The following is a 21537-nucleotide window of genomic DNA, read 5'->3' as shown; positions in this document are numbered from 1 at the left end:
ATATACACTCGCATAATCAACTGAACACTTGATAGGACATTGATACAGTCAATTTTACACAGATACTCTGATTACACTAAAAATGAAACAAACATGGCCAACATTCCAATACACTGACCAGTAGTTTGGCAAAAGTAGTCTCCCTTGAATATACACGGATCGCGGACCCGATAACGTTTATCGATAAGCAATTTTACTATAGATTTGTATAGGAAAATATATTTCAAACATTAAAAACGTAATTTTATCGTTATTTAACAAAATTTTATAACCTCGTGAAGTAATCTTCATTTTTTGCCCTTTATTTCAATATATTTTTTATCAATGTGATACAAAAACTTATTGCTTCCATTTTTGTTTGAAGTTGATGACTATGGTTTCTATGTTTTTCTATATAGAAAGTTTGAAAAGATCGGTTATGTCAGGTTTTAAAAGGCTATAAAAACATTTTCTATCAAAATGACATTATTTTATAACCTCGTGAAGTATTCTCCATTGTCTGAACATTGTCTGGGTATTTTTTATTTTAAAATTGAATTATGACAAATTGCTTCCATTTTAATTTGAAAACGAAGTAATCGCAATCTTGAGCACGCTTTTCACAAATATTTACTAAACGGTACGACGGCACAAGGCAATGCTTATCAATGTGTTGCATATCTATTTGACCATTTTATTTATTTATTTATTTATTATGATTAAAAGTAAAACTTTTTTGAATTGGCAGACTTTAAGTAACATCTTTAATTGGAAATAAATTGGTCTTAAAATGTCCGCCTTAAATTAAAAAGGCAATTAGAATTAATTCCATGTAATTGCTTTACAAACTGTGTGCCGGTATACTTTTTGACGATATTTCAATAAACTGTTCAATAATTGAAACATTTCGCGAAAATTTTGTTATGTATGGGCCTAAAATATTACATACAGCCATGACTTCTTTACGTTCACAGATCACTGCGTGAATGAAAAAGTATAAATTACAAATTAATGAATGATGGTCATATTAACTGTGGTGATAATTTGATTTATTTACCCGTGCGAACATTTCAGTAGAAGATGAAAAAGGTACACTTTACGAAACTTATTGTTCAAATTGAAAAAACAAAAAACAAACAGATGTATATTTATCAAATACAATAATCACTTTCACCTGTATATGACCTTTTTCATTATCATGATATTAGCAGAAATATTTTATGAAAACAAAGACATTTTTATAACTATATTATTATTCTACATTCTATAAAGGAAAATTAATTCCTATACTCCACAAATCTTCATGGTCCACGGGGACCCCTGTTGTGAAAAATTGCCCATCAGTTAGCGACTATTACATAATCGCTGATAAGCAGCAGATAAGACGGGGGTTTTAGATTGGATTATCGTGGTTGACACCTCTTCACAAATGTTTTATGGTCTTTTTGCGAAATATTGTGAAACAATGAAGTTTTATTGTAATACAATAATTTTTAATAGCAAATAGATACTTTAGATTAATTGTAAAATGTAAGATAGTATGTGTTTTAGACAATTATAAAATGTGTTTTTTTTAACAAATGTATGTATAATATAAATGTGCACAAACATGACTCAAATGAAATGTTGAACTTATATAGTAGTGGATCTAGGCATTTAAGAACACACATGACACTAGAAATTGCCAAAATTTATATATGTGGTTAATTCAGTTTAGGTTGTATTGTCCAGCTGTTCGAAACTATTCTGAAACAAACTGCTTAACCGTCACCTAAATTTCTGTCATAATTTTCTACACCCATCTAAAATTTTATGCAAAAAAGTATAATAAGTAAAAAAACAAGTACATCTATGATCAATTTGCCGATAAATAATTTAATAAATAAATATCTGTTAATGGCAGAACATCACTACTTTATGTATCAGTTGATTATTTTTATTACAGACGTATTTTGGGGGTAATTAGCATAGCCTTGGGTGTTTAACTTATCTCCATCCGGTGTATCCGCAAAGGTCCATAAAACATCACGCGTAAAACACTTACAGTCAATATGCAGTCAAAATCGAAATTTTCATGGCGATAAATTAAAAAAAAAAATAACCCGAGAACATAATTTTACAACATTACGTTTCACAGCAAAAAGAGGAAATGCTTTCAAAAGGGATTTGAAAGAAAAGGAATCGTTTAGTGTGATGTTTTATGTATATCCTTTACCACTGAAAAGTGGCATTTTTTATTTTTAAATTTTTGGTCCATGCATTCAACGAAACTTATAACTCCACTCAGCATATACAGGACAGAAAATCAACATTACATACGCATGATAAACAAGTATTTTTACTGTAAAATCGTACATTTTACTTATTGTTTAATATAATAGAATCATTTATAACTCGTGAAACAATGTCGGTATCTAGCAAAGTCCATAAAATACAATTTATTACAGTAGCTTAAAGATGTGTTATATTCTGCTTTAATTAGCATACTTCAATAATTCTGTCTAACCAAGATGCGTTGCTCGAAAATGTAGAGCCGAGTTTACTTATAAATGCCAAACAGCAGGTTTATCGATATTTTAGTGTAAAGGGAAACAACTACAACGGCGCACAAGGCAAAAAATCAATACCGACAAGAGTTGTGGTTCTCATATATTTCACGCTCAAAGTTGGGGATGTAAAATTATTTATGACATTTGAAAGTTAAATTACATGTAAAGTTCGCTTTTTATGTTATTAAACCAATCGCAATTGAAAAAAAAAAAAACAAGAAATTTAATAATGGAATAGAACTTCAAGAACCTATATTGTTGCATATTGAATAATACTTTACCTCCTTAAAACATGCTAAAATCGCCTGGGAACCAATCCCTCATTGTCTATATTTCATTTTAAGATATTTTAAACACTGATATTCATTTACTTTTGTATGTTTTAAGAACATCCATCAACGATTTTTTCCCTGTTATTTCACCCTCAAAATAAGTTAGCAACTTAATTAATAATTATATGTAATGTTTTTATGCATTGTTTGGGACGATTTTTGTGCCGTGAGTGGCTTTGGCTTTTGCTAAATTAACAATAAGTTAGAAAAAAAGTATAGTTGTGTATCATGCATATTCTAAATAGCAATCAGAGAAATTCGAACATAATTTTTTTAACTGTTGAGAGATTTATTATTAACACATATTTTAACCTTAAAATGAATTTGTTATCTCCTCACCGACAAACGAATTATTGTTAAACTGTATATGTATATGCAAAATGATAACTAGAGCTATGTTTATAGTAATCTCTACATTCGTATTAAGTAAATAATGGTGTATTATACTCACAAAATGATTAGCTAATGAGATTCGACAATTAGATTTATTGAAATTGTTGACATCATGAAATTATTTTAAAAATGCCAGCAGATTCAGAGAAAACTTCCTTGCTAACAGAGCACCATGAAACAAGCAATGTGTCGTCAGATGTCGGAAATACATGGATATTGCCGAATAATGGCAGTGGAACAAGCAATGTGTCGTCAGATGTCGGAAATACATGGATATTGCCGAATAATGGCAGTGGAACAAGCAATGTGTCGTCAGATGTCGGAAATACACGGATATTGCCGAATAATGGCAGTGGAACAAGCAATGTGTCGACAGATGTCGGAAATACACGGATATTGCCGAATAATGGCAATGGAACAAAGAACGTGTCGTCAGTGGTCGGAAATACACGGGGATTGTCAAGAAACGGAAAATCTTTTTTATACACGGATCTGAAAGTCTCTGAAAGCACATCACTGTTAGATAATACACCTGTCATGCCAGAAAATAAAACAGAAACAAATAAAGTACAAGTGTCAGAAAAAGACAACAGCAGACATATACAAAATACTTTCAGTTCAGAAAGTCCGACATTAAAATCTAGATTTTACATTACAATTAGTATAATTCTTATCGTTTTTAAAGGTTGCGAGGAAATGGCTGCAGTGACATTAAAACAGTTTGTATATTCATGGTGTGAAAATGAAACGGTGTCATCTGGCGACTTTCATCGTTCAAATGAGACACATGGAAGCAACTCGACAGATCCTTGCGGTCAAGTTGGATCAAAGGTTACTGAGTCCGAGGCACAAAAAATGGCATCACGATTGGAGCTATATTTTAATCTGTTAAATGCATTATTAGTTTTCTTTTCTGTATCCATCTTCGGTACCATGTCCGATTATTTTGGCAGGAAACCTTTCCTGTGTTTAGCTTTATTAGGCTATGCTTTAAAATGTGGAACAATAGCAGTAGTTATATATTTTGATTTACATATAGTCTGGATATTATTGGCTTATGGCATTGATGGACTTGGCGGTTCAAGTTACGCTGTTAGTGCGCACACATACGCAAGCACGGCTGATATTACTCAAAGATCTGGGTCAAGAATTATAGCCATTGCAATTATGGAAATGGTGCTAGGAATAGGAAAATTCTCTACACAATTTGGAAATGGTTATTTCATACATAAGTATGGTTATTTCTATCCGATGCTGACTGTAACTGTTGGTTCATCTTTCTGTGTCTTGTTTACTTTATTAGTATTTAAAGAAACAAATATTGCTGCAATGGACTTTCAGCAAACAAAATCTCATAGACCTACATGTACTCTGTTAGTGAAGAGATACGTCAGTTTTTATGTTAAAACCGGAAGTAGGAGGGATAGAACCGTTTTCTGGATATGTCTTACCGTTTTTGTGCTGTTTGAAATAGGGCTGCAAGGTCGATCAGATCCAATCGTGCTTTATCAACTAGGAAGCCCATTCTGTTGGTCCTCTGAGGAAATAGGGTTGTATGGGGCTGTGACCATTGCTCTATGGTATGTGGTAGGTTGTCTGTTACTGAAACCACTGCAGTTCTGTTTGTCCACAAACACTATAGCCTGTTTCGGAATTTTATCAGCTATTATTTACAATGTTGTTACCGGTCTGGCACAATCAACGTTATGGATTTTTATAGGTAAGCTCATAAAGACAAAACTAGTCTTGACATACGGTGTTTCATGTGTTTTGTTTTATTTTCGTTATACATTTTGAAAAGGTTTGCTGGTTTCAACTAGAAATTTCAGAATAAATTAAGGTTTAAGTTGAACACACATGAAATTGTAAAAAAAAATGACATTGAAATGATGCACCATGATTACGGCAACACATCCTTAGGTTTCCGCTGTAACACATTATTTACATACGAGCAGCTCTAACACGAAAGGTACTACATATTAAATCATATATCGATGTCATTTTGCATTGGCAGCGGCAGGTTTTGGACTTATTATGATCCTCCCTAAACCAGTCCTTAGAGGGTTAGCATCAACAAGAGCATCAGAAACAGAGCAAGGTAACCACAAATATTACGTAACCTGTAAATTGAATCAAATTTATAATAATATTATTATAAATATATAATTATGTACAAGTCAATGAATGATTAGCGGAAAACGTTTTTATTTTCTTGTTTTTTCACTGTTCTTCGAATGATCCAAGTGGCAACATTTTCAAGATTAATGTATGCTCAAAGTAACAGAACTCAACATATGCACATGTTACAAGTACACAAATACAATTTAAAGACATTCACAGATGTGTTCATACGGCGGTATACATGGAACATTCAGCGATTCCATGGAAACGGTGTATGGTCTCCAGTTAAAATAACGGGCTTGCACAAAACAAGAAATGACATAAAAAGTCATAACATAAAAACAAATGTGATATGGATATTCATGAAACAGTGGAACGAAATGTGCATATGAAACGTACATAAATTCATTTTATATTTCTGCTAGATATTGTCAGTCAGTGTTTTCATGTTTAATATTTCAGATGTTACACCCAGGTTTATACGTTTAACGTCGCACTGACACAACTATAGGTCATATGGCGACTTCCCAGCTTTGATGATGGAGGAAGACCTCAGGTGCCCTTCCTTGCATTATTACATAACGAGCGGGCACCTGGGTAGAACCACCGACCTTCCGCAAGCCAGGAGGATGGCTTCCTCACATGAAAAATTCAACGCCTCGAGTGAGGCTAGCACTCATATCGGTAAGGGTCAGGTGATTTGAAGTCAGAGAGCTTAACCCCTCGGCCCTGGAGGCCCCTTTTATTACCTTTAGGTTCGGGTGTATTTCTACAAATCTTCAGTTACTTATAAACGTATTTGAAAGAGTGTTTTATTTTTATTGTGTTTGTTTACATAATTATTTTTATTTTAGGTGCCATGTTTGCTGGTCTACAGTCCTCTGAGCTGATCTGTAAAATGATATCAAGCCCTGGTTCCCTCAGCATATATTCAGCTACACTTGACACAATAAAGGGAATGATATTCTTTGTTTTAGCAGGATTTGACGCAATGGCTCTAATATTTATGATGTAAGCTTTTGTTTGTGCATGTGTATTTTTGGATTTTTTTTCTGCCGTTGAAACAATATAAAAGTTGAGACATTGCATTACCCCACATAAACAAACACAATCTGTTATTTTGTTTGGTGTTGTTCTTTGCTTCCAAAGAATCTCATAGAACCCGTGTACAGAACGGCACCCGCAATATAATTTGATGTATTTGAAAATTAATTAAGAATTGCATCTATGTTCTAAGCTCGAAATTTAGACTCGGTGAACAATCAACTGGTATAAATCCCTGAGATGTTTTGCCACTGACCGTTCCCAGGCGATGCCCCACGAAGTCTCTTTACTGTTTATATATGTATTTTGGTACATATCAGTTACGTACACATCTAAATCTACACTAATGTTGAGTTTCGTTTTAAGATGGTCGCATTCTTCGAACGTGTCTGTATCTTTTGTGTCTCTGTCCTCGTTTTTAAATTCTTTCTGTTAGTGTTTTTCTAGCCCCGGAGCTACATACACTCGAAGTCATATTATAATCTAGGTGCCTACTTACCAGAAACAAAGAAAACTCTTAAGCTGAGACTTTGTTTGTTTGTTTTGGGTTTAACACCGTTTTGACACTATTTCAGTTATGTAACGGCGGGCAATTAACCTAACCTGTGTTCTGCACTTCTATAACCAGTATAAACCTGTTTTCCTCAAGTAACTGTCAACTTTCCCACTTGAATCAGAGATGGAGGATGAATGATTTCAGACACAATGTCTTTTATGAAACCCTCACGGAAAGCTCAGGGATCGAACTCCCGACCTCGCTGTCCGTAGATCTGCGCTCTCCCTATTCAGCTAAGCGGGAGGGAAGCTGAGACTTTAAGTTTAAAACAAGGTTCAGTCTTATACCGTAAATGAAAGCGGACCCATGCCTCCCACTTTTTGATTTTTGTAATTGTGCAACATAATTATGCTAACATGCTTTTAAAGTTTCTTAATGTTGCTTTGTACGCAAAAACAACTGTTTATATGAATGTACAGGCTGCAGAAAATACATGAAATATGAATACACTGACGTATTTACATTTTAACCAGTGTTTATTCTGTTCTATGTAAACGTTTTACATGGATACATCTTGTAATTACAGCTTTCTGACATATATTTTGAGAGAACAGACGAAAGAGCCAAGTTATACTGTCATTCAGACAACAAGTTGAAGCACAAGGATTCTCAACGAGAGTAATCTCCGAGCGTTAGTATCATCCGTTTGCTGGGTGTGGCTATGTACTTAGAGGCAGAAGGTCATAATTACTTATAACTAAAGAAGACACTTACTACATTCTGGCACTAAGACTTCGAAATTAATTGTACATCGGTACTTGAAGTGTTATTAAACATTTTATTTTAGAAAATATTGGTCTTTGCTTGTAACTTTACATGTTAAATGTATGTACACTAAAATGTCAAATTTGTAAGGTATCGGCGACTCTTTGCTTTTGGATATTTTTTACATGAACCACTTTTTGGGTTAACTCACAGACACAGATTTGTTCACATTTTATTTCGTTTAATGCGTCTTGCTGATGTTGTATATGTCTGCGACGTTCCGCATTCGGAAAGTATGTTCGACTCAGTGCTGCCTTTATAATAAAGTACACATTCAGTAAAACTGTTTCAGCAAAAAAAATTGAGCTGCACCATGAGAAAACCTACACAGTGCATTTGCATCCAGCATGGATCCAGACCAGTCTGCGCAGATCATTGTACTTGTTATATAATACAATAATATGTTAAATTTGTATAATTTATTTTACTTCTTATACAATACAGAACATATTAAATTGATATAATATTTACGACATATTTGAATAATACCATGAACATAAACTACATGTGAAAAGATTAATATTCCGCACTATAAACGAAATTAAAAATCAAAGTAAAATAAGGTCTGTTCCTGGCCGCAAATACAGCTAGGAATATTTATACGCTAATACTAGTACTGTAATAAAACTTCAACAAGAAATTTATAATTGCATACATTGATACATTTTTACCCTTTTGGACTACGCATCCTGATTAACGCTAGCAATGTTTAAGAATATAAGAATCTTTCATTGGCTGAAGGTGCAGATGGGAATATCCGACAGGACTGTTTTTGGCGGTAACGAGGTCTACTGATTTATCGGATGAAAAGTTACCCGAGAGCCGAGTATTTCCATCTGCACTACTTTCAGTGATAGATTTTTTTTCTTGCATGGCGTACTATACTAATATTAGAAGAAGTAAAATCGTACGAATTACCTCCGTAATAGCACTACTTTTTTCAAAGGCGCGTTTCTAAAAAAAAAGAACGTCCGTAAATGACGCCATGGCGTTTCAAACGTGAACTACAACATATAGAATTATTATTGTAGTGTAACTTTTAACGCATTTCTCGTATACTATGTTTTACATGAAAAACTAGTACTCCGAATCTACTTCACAATGAGTGTAGTTCGTTATGATGTTACTTACAGCATCATGCACGGGAGTCATCTTTTACAACGGGTTGTAAGCCGTTGAAAACACGGCTGAAAACACCGGAAACTCCAGTCCGTTATGCAAGAATGATACATACAAAGAAGAACCCCTGAGTAATCGAAGCTACCATGCTTTTAATAAAAAAAGAATCACGTAAGACGTAAATAAAATAGACCTATACAAGTATAATATGTAGGGCAGACAGTTACATATATTCAGTTTTTTTTTGTATTATGCAGTGTATATTTCAAACAAGTAAATATAAAATGACTTCCACACAGGTCAAGATATTCTGCGAGTGGGGGATATAGGCGTATCCAAACTATAGCAAGTGTTGCTGCCAATCGAAATAAAGATTACACTTTGAAATACTTAATGGTACTGGTCATATGATAACATTTCATACCAATTATCAGCTTGTAATGGAATATCTACTCCGTTACATTCAGTATGATACAGAAAAATAACGATTCCGTGTCCTTTTTTTTTGCGCCGGGAGGTCCGTCTGTCAGGTGTGACTGGCAATCTTGCTCATAATTATCCTTCTATATTTACTGCCGGAACACAATTTTTAGTCATGTAAGCACCATGCTTAAAGCTGTCAAACTGTCACAAATCAATAACACTGCTACATTTAAAAGAAGTTAGCCGTCACGTGATCCTTTGCCCTATACTTTCTGAATCCGGATGTTATAGAAACAGTATCCGATGACTTCAAAGCATGGTCTGTAAAAAGCGTTCAGCATGGTCTCGAAGATTCTTCTGACACAGCCGAGTTCGATTGCATAGGCCTTCATGTAGGGTTCCCAACACCAGATTGCACAGAATGACAATATTGCGAAATACATGCCCCAAAATATTGCAAGCGGTAACCCGCAGATAAGGGAGGTAATTCTGTAACACCATAATTTCACGTTGGTGAAGAGCTGAAAAATTTGAAATTACTTGATTAATCTATGATTTTATAAGAACGATGACATTTTCTACTTTAAATCATCTTACAAGCATATGAATTATTTAGATTTTTTTACTAGTTTCATGCTGTAAATTACGACGTTTGTCAAATTTAAAAGAACGCAAAAATATGAAGAATCAGTAGCTCAAAGGCCCGTCAGTCTGAAACTGAAGAATGAATTAACTCTTCACATAACCTAGAATGGAAATGCAAGAATGAACGAACTCTCTGCCTTACCCTAACCCTATGACGTCACGTTCCAGTTTAAATCTCGACTGTCGGGCGAAAGGGCCTTCAGACTAGCGTTCATTCTGACTGACGGGTATTCGGACAATTTGGCAGATCTGTTATGAATGTTGACTTTCGGATAAGCGGGAATTTCGGACGGACGACCGAGGGGATTTGCGGTCAATGTTAACTTTCAGATTAATTGGTCTTCGGACTAGCGTATTTTTTTTTTTCAGACTAGCTTGCCTTCAGACTATTTGACCTTCAAACCAGTTTGGCCACCAAACAAATACGCATGCTTAAAGAATTCTAGATTCAGACGGCTTAGCTTAATGTTTCCTACACTGGATATATATGACATCTGAATGCAAAGTTGTTGAACATAAATACCTTGAAAGCCCATCTCCATACTAAGTCAAAAGAGAAGACTGTTTCGTCTGGTTCTCCAAATACATCGTGGAACTGAACCTGAAAATAGTCACAGATGACTTATATTCATTCATATATTGTATTCAACACCTATGACTTTTTAAAACAATTTTCGGTATATTTTCTAGAGCTACATTGTAGATATTCTCAGTCTTTGAAATTTTTCTTAAGGGATCAGGCTGAGATCACTGAGAAGACTGATGAAGACAGAGGGCGAAGAGGAGAGGGAACGAAACATGTGCGTATATGGGTGGGAATATAGGAACGGATAAAAGGAGTGGGAGAAGAGATGTGATTGTACGTGTGAGATAGAAGAGGGTGAAGAGAAGAGGTGACGAAATATGTGAGTATATGGCTGGGAATATAGGAACGGATAAAAAGGAGAGTGAGAAGAGATGAAATTGAACGTCTGTGAGGTAGAAGAGGGCGAAAAGGAGAGGGGACGAAATATGTGAGTATATGACTGGGAATATAGGAACGGATACAAAGAAGAGTGAGAACAGATGAGATTAAACGTCTGTGAGGCAGAAGAGGGCGACTAAGTGGAGAGGGGACGAAATATGTGAGTATATGGCTGGGAATATAGAAACGGATATAAAGGAGAGGGAGAAGAGATGAGATTGAACGTCTGTGAGGTAGAAGATGGTGAAGAGAAGAGGTGACGAAATATGTCAGAACCTGCGGGACATTATATAGGAATGGAACAAAAAGGAGACGGGACAAGAGATGAGTGAGTTCATGGGTGAAATAGGAGGGAGAGGAGAAAATGGGACGAGAAGATAAAAAGTATGATTGAATGTCAATGAAGAGAACAGAACAAAATACAAAAAAAAAAAAGACATCTTAGTTATCTTAGTAGCGTATTATGAATAGCGTGTCTTGCATTTAGCATTTGAGAACCATTCTTGCTGGAGAATGGTCAAAGGCATTCAGTTTTCTTAACCCTTACCCTGCTAAATCTTTATAATGAACTTGTCTACCTTTCAATTTTGGACAGCGCCATTAACTATTTAAAGGTGTTTACCAAAAAGATACTGACTGAATAGCGAACAGTGCCGATCATGATCAGACTGCACGGTGTGCAGGCTGATCATGATCTACACTGATCGCCAAGGCAGAATCAGTCGTGTCAAGCATGAAAAGGGTTAATGCTTAATTCTGGGTTGTGCCTCGATCCATGTATCATTTAAATTGCTGTGAATTATTTTTATAGTATTACATGTTAAAAAAAAAACATGTATACTTCTCAATGATGGACCCAAGGGGAATGGTACAGCCGGTGCGCTCTCGACTCCCTCCCCAAAATATAGCTAGTATAACCTCGTTTAGGGACACCGCAACCCTTATACCAAAAATCCTTGATCCACTCCTGCTTCTCCTAACACAAGGTGTCATCATACAGCACTGATTTAATAATATAACTTCGGCAAATACCATATTATCGAGATGATTTTGGAGATTATCGATCTAAGTCAACACATCTGACTGTTAACTGATGCGTTGTTTATATAGCGATGGATTTAATATTTGAGGATCATCTTCGAGCAATGTAATCGTATAGTCTAACTCAAGATATAAATACTGAGTTGCTCCTCTACATTCCTAAAATATTTAAACTCAGTAGTCTACACATAATTAAAAAGCAAAGCTTTTGAGCCATTTTCACCGAAGCTTAACTTTTAAATGGGTATATTTATTCATTAAACGTTCTGAAGCCTGACCGTTTAAAAATACAATAATTATTTTGTACCTAAGCTATATCAGTTTTGTAATATAACTTCAATATAATGCAGTTATAAGTGAAATATTACGTAGGCAATTAGTTTATATCAATTTATTTAAGCCCGATTGTGGTGAAAGCCTCAAGCTTATTTGAACCACTCTCGAGTCCGCTTCTTGGAAAAAAGTCATATGAGATGGCATGATTGTGACACAAGTGCGGCTAGAACCTAGTGTTCCCGGATGGAGCGATTGTTATGATACCTAAACTGACCAACATTTAAAACCTCTGAATTCTGCGTTTACATTTTCTTCTAGTTTCTTGATCATTTAAAAATACTTAAATGACAGTAATTGAAGGGCAAAGAAAAAGTGCGTTCAGTCACACAAAACCAATTAAGCCATATGGCGACACACAGACCTTCAGCAAGCCAGCTGGTTGGCTTTCTCATCAGGCGGGCAGTAACACCCGATCTTCAGCAAGCAAGCTGGTTGGCTTTCTCATCAGGCGGGCAGTAACACGATTTCAGCAAGCAAGTGTGGCTTTCTCTCAGGCGCAGTAAAGCCACTTCACAAGCCAGCTGGTTGGCTTTCTCATCAGGCGGGCAGTAACACCCGCTCTTCAGCAGGCCAGCTGGTTGGCTTTCTCATCAGGCGGGCAGTGACACCGATCTTCAGCAGGTCAGCTGGTTGGCTTTCTCATCAGGCGGGCAGTAACACCCGATCTTCAGCAAGTCAGCTGGTTGGCTTTCTCATCAGGCGGGCAGTAACACCCGATCTTCAGCAAGCCAGCTGGTTGGCTTTCTCATCAGGCGGGCAGTAACACCCGATCTTCAGCAAGCAAGCTGGTTGGCTTTCTCATCAGGCGGGCAGTAACACCCGATCTTCAGCAAGCAAGCTGGTTGGCTTTCTCATCAGGCGGGCAGTAACACCCGATCTTCAGCAAGCAAGCTGGTTGGCTTTCTCATCAGGCGGGCAGTAACACCCGACCTTCAGCAAGCCAGCTGGTTGGCTTTCTCATCAGGCGGGCAGTAACACCCGATCTTCAGCAAGCAAGCTGGTTGGCTTTCTCATCAGGCGGGCAGTAACACCCGATCTTCAGCAAGCAAGCTGGTTGGCTTTCTCATCAGGCGGGCAGTAACACCCGAACTTCAGCAAGCAAGCTGGTTGGCTTTCTCATCAGGCGGGCAGTAACACCCGAACTTCAGCAAGCCAGCTGGTTGGCTTTCTCATCAGGCGGGCAGTAACACCCGATCTTCAGCAAGCAAGCTGGTGGGCTTTCTCATCAGGCGGGCAGTAACACGAACTTCAGCAAGCAAGCTGGTGGCTTCTATCAGGCGCAGTAACCCCGATCTTCATCAAGCCAGCTGGTTGGCTTTCTCATCAGGCGGGCAGTGACAACGATCTCCAGCAAGTCAGCTGGATGGCTTCTTCAAATCATAACCCAAGCAAGACTTGAACCCATTGAAACATGGAACAAGTGTTTTAATGTGTATGTAGGGAAGCACAAATGTCCGAAGCAACCAGTGGCATTTTGGTAGATATAGGAATCCAAACCGGTTTGTTTTTTTTGATTGTATAAGACATTTGATATACTAAGTGTAAAAGGGTGTAAAAGCAAATGTTTTACTGCAATCAAAGCAAAAATGTGTGCATCGAAATTGTCACGTAATACTACACCTAAGGTATTACAATTTTAGAAATTGAATATTTTCGAACCGTTTTAACCTGGAGACACAAAGCGCGATCGTCAACACAAAATTAATTGTCCGGTTTTGTGCCTTACAACATATTTCAAATTTGATCCATCTTATTGTCATAAATTACAATTTTGTTTAGAGACTGGGGCTACTACTGTACTTAGATACCATTTCACTGACAAAAATAATAATATGGTTTTGATAGCCTATCAAGTTAAAAATCTCATTACTCCCTGCGTCTCGTAAACACAAAAAGAAACATTTCAGCCTTTGTGCTCCACTAACTCAGGGATGTAATGATATACCCATAAGCAAGTTAGCTCTATGGAATGTTGCTCGTATGCTTAAATTTTAAATTAACATCTGTTTACATTTTTAGATTTAAACTTCCATTCATAAATGAAAAACATGCAATTTGGAACGCAGATTGTTTAAATTGTCTTTAAACATCTAAATAACACTTTTTCTATCCATAGCTCTTTGATAATTAAAAAAAAATAATTGGTAATTTCTTTATTTAATTCAGTGCACTGTCAAGAAAACCGACCGAGCATCAGCCCTAGATGGCCTTAATGGTTTCTGTTCAGCGAATAAACAAATGTTTTCAGTTTAATGAAAAATAAAGTTCAATGAAGCCACCATGGGTATGTTCGAAATGCCCGACTTATCATTAGTTTCGAATCATTCAAACAAAACATATAGGTAAAACGGCCGGGGACCACATTTTGAACTGCTCGAGTCAGCTATGCTGCACGTACCGTGCTCGTGCGAGTGCTTTGTAACTGTAGTTGGTAACATTACTGAAAAGGTCACTGCATACAACAGATTTCATCGCTGAATACAATTTTGTGGATATTTCCAGCGCACTGACTATTTATAAGATAACTCATAACAATTACGGAAAAAATGAAAGATCGTCTCCGTAACTTAAGTAAGTAACCTATTCATTACAATGAAGTCCAAGTTTACTTCATATTTTGCTTTACTTTTTTTCATATTTCCTACCTTAACATGGTCATGTAGATGTTCCGGATCTCTGAATTTCAAATCAATATGCTCCCCTTTTGTGACATCTGCAGTGGTCACCTTTTCTTCACCAACAGTTAACTTAATCTCACTCTCTGCCATGCTTAATTCCTTTGTTTTATTTCCTAAATCTATACTTAATTTGAATATTACAATAACGCAACACTTTCTCCTAAAGATTTCTGAAATTGCACCTTACAATCCTATATATATTTAACACAGTTTATTTAATAAAGAAAAACAAGTCCATCAATGCTTAGAGCAGTTTAAATTCTCGTAGTAAAACTGAAAAATTTGCGTTCCTTTTCCCAATATGTCACGCCCTCTTTTCACCTTTAACCTTTACAAAAATATCAAGATAAAAATAAAATGTAACACCCGGGGTGAAAATAATCCGCACTAAAGCGTATGACCTTTCATTGAATGCCAGATACAACTGATGTCCAGGGCTATTATAATGAACCCAATTATTTTGTCGGCGAGAAATTGAAGTGATCCTTTGTTAAGAGACAACACCAAAATATCACCATCCGGCAACTACGGAACAATAGCACGAATATTTTGACATTATTACAACGTAACGACAGGAAATCTAGTCATGACACCGTGTTTCCGTATTTATTTTTCAACTGATCAATAAAAAATATTTCAGAATTTGTTTGGCGTGGAAAACAAAAAAAAAGAAAAGAACATTTTGGACTCATTTTAAGATTCAATTGGTAACATGTTGATGTTTGTAAAGCTCTAATCATTTGCTTTCGTATTTACTGAGCGTTGTTTTCAATACATTGCATGTGCAAATATTTGATGAAAATATCAATTCAAATGAAAAAATATTACTATTAGTTTTCTTTTAAAAGATAGAAATACTATTTAAAAGAAACTGCAGACGTAGTTTGATAATACACAATACTTAAAGGATTGTTAACTGTTTCGCCTGGTTAAACTTTAAATCATATCCACCCACTCTTTCATATGTCTTACAAATTTTTTACGCGCTATTTCTTGTGTCTCCTTTAGAAAATACAATACAGAAATGGTATGAAATACACGGACGGGAAATACTGTAGTTTTAAGAAGATAAACAAATGCAACACAATTTCATCCTTAATGTAAACTTCTGCAAATACGTCCTTGAGTTAACAATTATGAAAAGAAAACGTTATTTCTTCAGTATAAACGTGAATAAAAAGTATGAATGTTTTTCATAGGCAAACCAGTGCTATAATTATGAAAACAGACTCCCCAGTCTAGTGTAACAACCAAATGGAGAGAGAGAGAGAGAGAGAGAGAGAGAGAGAGAGAGAGAGAGAGAGAGAGAGAGAGAGAGAGAGCTAACTACTAGCTGATTAAAATTTTTATTTGATACTGATTCAGTATTATACATTATGAAAAGATTAACCTCAGATAGTGACCCTGTATTCAGTGTGGCATTATTGTGATCACCATCGGTCACTTAAAAGCCAGTTCAATACTACATGAATATTTATATAACTGGTCAAACAGCGTTTTAACCGAGACAAGTATAACAGGGCCATTACAGTACAAATACCCGGGGAAAAATCAATAAATCGACATTCCAATTATGTATATTGTCACCACTAGGAGCAAAACTGATGGGTACGTTTCTACTACATCAATCAATCGCAACCACACCAATTTCAATCACTGACATTAATGTTTATCAACAGTAAAATATCAAATCAAACCTTTAAATCTACGTGAAGCTGTTCTGGGTCTCTAGCTTTCAAATCAACGTCTTCTCCTTTAGTGACGTCAACAGTTGTCACCCTTTCTTCCCCCACTGTCAGTCGAACACTGGTCTCCGAGGCCGCCATCTTTAGCTAGCTTCTCTGCTAATAATGCTGTAGATTTCCAGATCACCTGTTCGTAGATAATGAATGTTGCAAGCCTCTGAAGTATCTATGAAAAGAGCAAAAGAATTCGGTAGATGTTTATCAAACATGAATACAAATCCAATGTGACTATGAACAAAGTACACTAACCGTCATTTGTAATATTTCTGCCAAGTCAGAGAGACAACATATAGTAAGCAAAATAATCGGCTGTAAGTATACTAACGGTGTCGTAGTAATACTTAACTTCTCATTCATGAATTTCAATGAAAATCACTGCCAGGTATTAATTCGTGTTTATGAAACCATTTAAAGTTTGATAGAACAAGAGCTGTCTCCATAGGATGACACATGCCCCCGATGGCACTTTGAATGAATAGTTATGGCCGATGTTAAGAGTTTAGGACCTTTGACCTACGGAGCTGGGTCTTGCACGCGATACGTCGTCTTACTGTGTCACACATTCATGCGTAGTTGTTTTAAAATCCATGCATGAATGACAAAGATATGGACAGGACACGCCCATCAATGCACTATCATGAAAAATGACCTTTAACGTCTAAGTGTGACCTTGACCTTTGAGCTACGGACCTGGGTCTTGCGTGCGACACGTCGTCTTACTGTGGTACACATTCATGCCAAGTTATTTGAAAATCCATCCATGGATGACAAAGATACGGACCGGACACGCTCATCAATGCACTATCCTTTAACATCTAAGTGTGACCTTGACCTTTGAGCTACGGACCTGGGTCTTGCGCGCGACACGTCGTCTTACTGTGGTACACATTCATGCCAAGTTTTTTGAAAATCTATCCATGGATGACAAAGATATGGACCGGACACGCCCATCAATGCACTATCCTTTAACGTCTAAGTGTGACCTTGACCTTTGAGCTACGGAGCTGGGTCTTGCACGCGACACGTCGTCTTACTGTGGTACACATTCATGCCAAGTTATTTGAAAATCCATCCATCGATGACAAAGATATGGACCGGACACGCACATCAATGCACTATCCTTTAATGTCTAAGTGTGACTTTGACCTTTGAGCTACGGACCTAGGTCTTGCGCGCGACACGTCGTCTTACTGTGGTACACGTTCATGCCAAGTTATTTGAAAATCCATCCATCGATGACAAAGATATGGACCGGACACGAAAATTGCGGACAGACTGACAGACCGACAGACAGACTGACAGACAGATTGACAGACCGACAGACGGTTCAAAAACTATATGCCTCCCTTCGAGGGCATAAAAAATGATCTTGTTTAACTCTTGGTGTTCAAATTCCAAAATTCATCAAACGCGAAATTGTAAATTACAGCTACTTCCATTAATCATATAAAAGTATTGCAAAGCTATCTGTTTGTGCTGAGGTAGAAACTAACATGACATTACATGGCTTTTAATGCAATAACATTTGTTTAACGTCCATGCACTGGTATAGATAAGTCAAGTACCACAAAAGCACGCATTAAAATACATTTTTACGTTGTTAACATTGCAAAACATAATTTATATATGATACCGGGCCTTTTGGTAGGACTACAATGAGCAAGAAGAACGTACAAATTATCAAATTCAATAAGCAGAAGCTCATGAAATTAACTGATTAAATGTGCAGATAGCGACCCCTAATGGCGCTGGCCGATCTCTCGCGTTTCTACATATATTACCAACACGAAAAACATGCGTGAAGTCAATTCTATAGCACAAACGTTTACGCTTTGACACGGAACGCGAATAAGTAAAATGGTGTTTTAAAATCGCGATTGTGAGAAATTTTCTGTTAACACACGTTCACTAGTCTGTTAAAGCGACGAAATCAGCATTTGTATAATAAAATAAATAAAGACCTGACAACCAAGAATCCTTTTCTTTTTCCAAACAAACAACCATCGTAATGTTATTATTATGTTATGTGTTAATCTTCTACTATACTTACAAAATAACTATTAGAAAGAAATACGCGATGGTTAAGACAGTGACCAAAGTTTAAAAACAACTGAACATTTAATAATTAGATGATTATACATGTAACTCATGTTAATGATACGTGAAATAAAAATATCATAGTGCAATACATTTAGAAAATAAGCTTGGTAACTTTCAAATGCTCATTGCTACCTTCTTATTGAAGAGTATTTATTTCAGATTCAACTTACCTGCAGTACTTCAAAATTAAATATACCAATCAAAATAATCCGTGGAAATCTCGGAATTTATAGCAGATTTAATAACTGTTATCTTATCATCCAAACATTCATATCAACTTCTTACTCTTAATACTGACTCTAGTTTATACATATTAAAACTGGACAGATCTCCAACGGAGCTTTGTTTACTTACTGGTAATTCGTGTATACCGTGTGGAAAATATAGCGAGCAACTGTTTACATAGAACATTAACTCTCTGTTATATTTGATCAAATATCCGGTATTTGCTCAAACTGGCCAGTGACTCGATATACATTAGATACTCTGCATATGTTGGAAAAGCTGGCTACTAGCCTACTATGTTGCTTAAGCATATTTGTCAGTGTTAACATACTTAAACGACAGTGAATTTCTTTCGACATTTTTATAACTTTTATCAATCTCGGCTTTTATTAAAATTACCCTTTACTGAGAATGACATGGTGTTACAAAATCACCTTTTATAGTTTTGCAAATTAAAAATCTCCACCGTGGATACAACAGAGCTATTATAATACCCTCTACAGAATGAACAGCTCCATCAATTCCTGCTTCTTCTACATATACTTCACTAGTCTGGCTACCGACTAGATAATCTTTTTTTTTGTTTAGAAAAAATAATTCTGTAAAAAAATCTGACTTCATCAGTCCTGGCTCTGATTATTTTGAGAAGACAAGGGACATAATTATACACAATTTGAATAACATCAGGAGTTATCTCCTTTGAACAAAACATACGGTCTGAACACAGACTAATACCACACGCAATCATTAACGATTTAATTGCGGAGGCGCAAGTCATGTGACATTTGTTAAAAAGGAAATTTAGCTGTTCTTGTTTCTTTTAACCATGCACTTCGTGAGATATAAGATAGTCGGCGCATTTTAGATCAGTCAATAAAACACAAAGTTCTGTGTGGTCTTCCGTGTTATAAAACATCAAACAGAGTAAACCACTGGCACCAGACCTGAACGAAAATGCCATTATACATGCTATACCCCACCCCTCGGTACATCTTAGGAAACATGGTCAAGAACGGGAAAATTTTACGAAATAACATTTCGTCTTTAGGAAATAAGATTTCGTTTTTACGAATAATATTTCGTTTAAACGAAATCTCACTTCATATTTACGATATCTTGTTTTGTAAAACGAAATAAAACCAGTTTCACATGTCAATTTATGGGCACCGTAAAACGCGCAGTACTATGCATACTTAACAAGTGGTAATTTATCTGCCATCGTGCACCGGTCACATTGCCTTAATATCTTTTACCACAAGAGACACTTTATAGTTACATCAACGTTAAAGAGAAAGTGAACTTAAGGGAATTTCAATAACATTTTTCATATTTTTCACTCCATTTCATTGTGATAGCCATGTTAAATTAACGGGGTATGATCCAAACTTTTCAAATCTATCTAAAACAAATCAGGGTTTAATCCAGTTCTATATTGTAGAAAAAAAGTTTGATCCAAAATTGCAGAGCTACCTTAGGTGGGATATTATATGCTTTTTTTTAAATACTCTATTTTTTCAATTTTACTTAACTTCAGAAATGTAGTGGGTGGAGAAAATGCCCTATAGAATAAAAACGAGTGCAGTGTCCTGTGCTTTTCTGCTTTTATTTGTCTTGGAAACAAATGTTCTTCAAGATCACAGAGTATGAAAAAATCTTAACTGAAGAAAAAATTGATCCTACATCTTTAAGGGTAAACGAGGACCAAATATCACATGCTAACACCTTCGTCACAGGCTGTAGATTTTTTTTAAACTGGGGACATCGATACATCCAAAATGACCGTCGTAAAACAATGGAATGTCAGTTTGTTCTTATTAACTAATAAGCAATAAGCTGATTTGAAATAAAACGATAAATTTTTGATAAGATGACTATTGGTCTAAACTGTATCCAAAGTATCAATACATATACACAAATGTGTAGTTCATATGGTGTAACGAAATTTGTCGTAATCTGTACAGATACAACGTAAGCATGTAGTTCATGTGCAGAGACAATATTGGGATGTAGTTCATGTGCAGAGACAATATTGGGATGTAGTTCATGTGCAGAGACAATATTGGGATGTAGTTCATGTGCAGAGACAATATTGGGATGTAGTTCATGTGCAGAGACAATATAGGGATGTAGTTCATGTGCAGAGACAATATTGGGATGTAGTTCATGTGCAGAGACAATATTGGGATGTAGTTCATGTGCAGAGACAATATAGGGGTGTAGTTCATGTGCAGAGACAATATTGGGATGTAGTTCATGTGCAGAGACAATATAGGGGTGTAGTTCATGTGCAGAGACAATATTGGGATGTAGTTCATGTGCAGAGACAATATTGGGATGTAGTTCATGTGGTGTAACAGAATAGGTCGTAATTTTTGCAGAGATACAGTAGGCGTGTAGTTTTTGTGGTGCAGCAGAATGGGTCGTAATCTGTACAGAGACAATGTAGAGGTGTAGTTCAACTGGTATAGTAGAATGGGTTGTAATCTTTACATAGACAATGTAGAGGTGTAGTTCAACTGGTA

At 36.1% G+C, this 21537-nt stretch overlaps 2 protein-coding genes across 4 annotated transcripts; one reads left to right on the top strand and one right to left on the bottom strand.

Moving 5' to 3' along the window:
• The first annotated feature begins 2759 nt into the window (after window positions 1–2759).
• LOC123535657 (proton-coupled folate transporter-like) lies at window positions 2760–8039 on the top strand. Its single transcript, XM_053527591.1, has 4 exons — window positions 2760–4973; window positions 5268–5351; window positions 6229–6385; window positions 7501–8039. Exons 1-4 carry the CDS (start codon window positions 3383–3385, stop codon window positions 7568–7570), a joined length of 1902 nt encoding a protein of 633 aa, XP_053383566.1. The 5' UTR covers window positions 2760–3382; the 3' UTR covers window positions 7571–8039.
• Window positions 8040–8143: 104 nt separating this feature from the next.
• LOC123535661 (caveolin-1-like) lies at window positions 8144–19211 on the bottom strand. 3 transcript variants are annotated; one of them, XM_045318403.2, is made up of 4 exons: window positions 19145–19211; window positions 16643–16856; window positions 10450–10527; window positions 8144–9802 (listed from the first exon to the last, which is right to left on the bottom strand). In XM_045318403.2, the coding sequence occupies exons 2-4, from the start codon at window positions 16769–16771 to the stop codon at window positions 9545–9547; spliced, it is 465 nt and encodes a 154-aa protein (XP_045174338.2). In that variant the 5' UTR covers window positions 16772–16856; window positions 19145–19211; the 3' UTR covers window positions 8144–9544. The 3 variants fall into 3 exon arrangements, with proteins under 3 accessions (XP_045174338.2, XP_045174337.2, XP_045174340.2); XM_045318402.2 differs by lacking the exon at window positions 19145–19211 and adding an exon at window positions 18961–19132; XM_045318405.2 differs by lacking the exons at window positions 16643–16856; window positions 19145–19211 and adding an exon at window positions 14913–15605.
• Window positions 19212–21537: the final 2326 nt, after the last annotated feature.

This window comes from Mercenaria mercenaria, chromosome 17, assembly GCF_021730395.1.
Source record: "Mercenaria mercenaria strain notata chromosome 17, MADL_Memer_1, whole genome shotgun sequence".
Taxonomy (NCBI): domain Eukaryota; kingdom Metazoa; phylum Mollusca; class Bivalvia; order Venerida; family Veneridae; genus Mercenaria; species Mercenaria mercenaria.
Note: the sequence above shows the minus strand (reverse complement) of the source record. Positions and strands in the feature narration are given on the sequence as shown.

What these genes read in the sequence shown, in the direction of transcription:
- LOC123535657 (XM_053527591.1), top strand. Translation starts at nt 3,383, where the DNA reads ATGCCAGCAGATTCAGAGAAAACTTCCTTGCTAACAGAGCACCATGAA. An exon ending in AACGTTATGGATTTTTATAG is followed by an intron (nt 4,974 to 5,267) that starts GTAAGCTCATAA and finishes TTGCATTGGCAG; the next exon opens with CGGCAGGTTTTGGACTTATT. An exon ending in ATGGCTCTAATATTTATGAT is followed by an intron (nt 6,386 to 7,500) that starts GTAAGCTTTTGT and finishes TTGTAATTACAG; the next exon opens with CTTTCTGACATATATTTTGA.
- LOC123535661 (XM_045318403.2), bottom strand. Translation starts at nt 16,771, where the DNA reads ATGGCGGCCTCGGAGACCAGTGTTCGACTGACAGTGGGGGAAGAAAGG. An exon ending in AGCTTCACGTAGATTTAAAG is followed by an intron (nt 10,528 to 16,642) that starts GTTTGATTTGAT and finishes GACTATTTTCAG; the next exon opens with GTTCAGTTCCACGATGTATT. An exon ending in TATGGAGATGGGCTTTCAAG is followed by an intron (nt 9,803 to 10,449) that starts GTATTTATGTTC and finishes CAAATTTTTCAG; the next exon opens with CTCTTCACCAACGTGAAATT.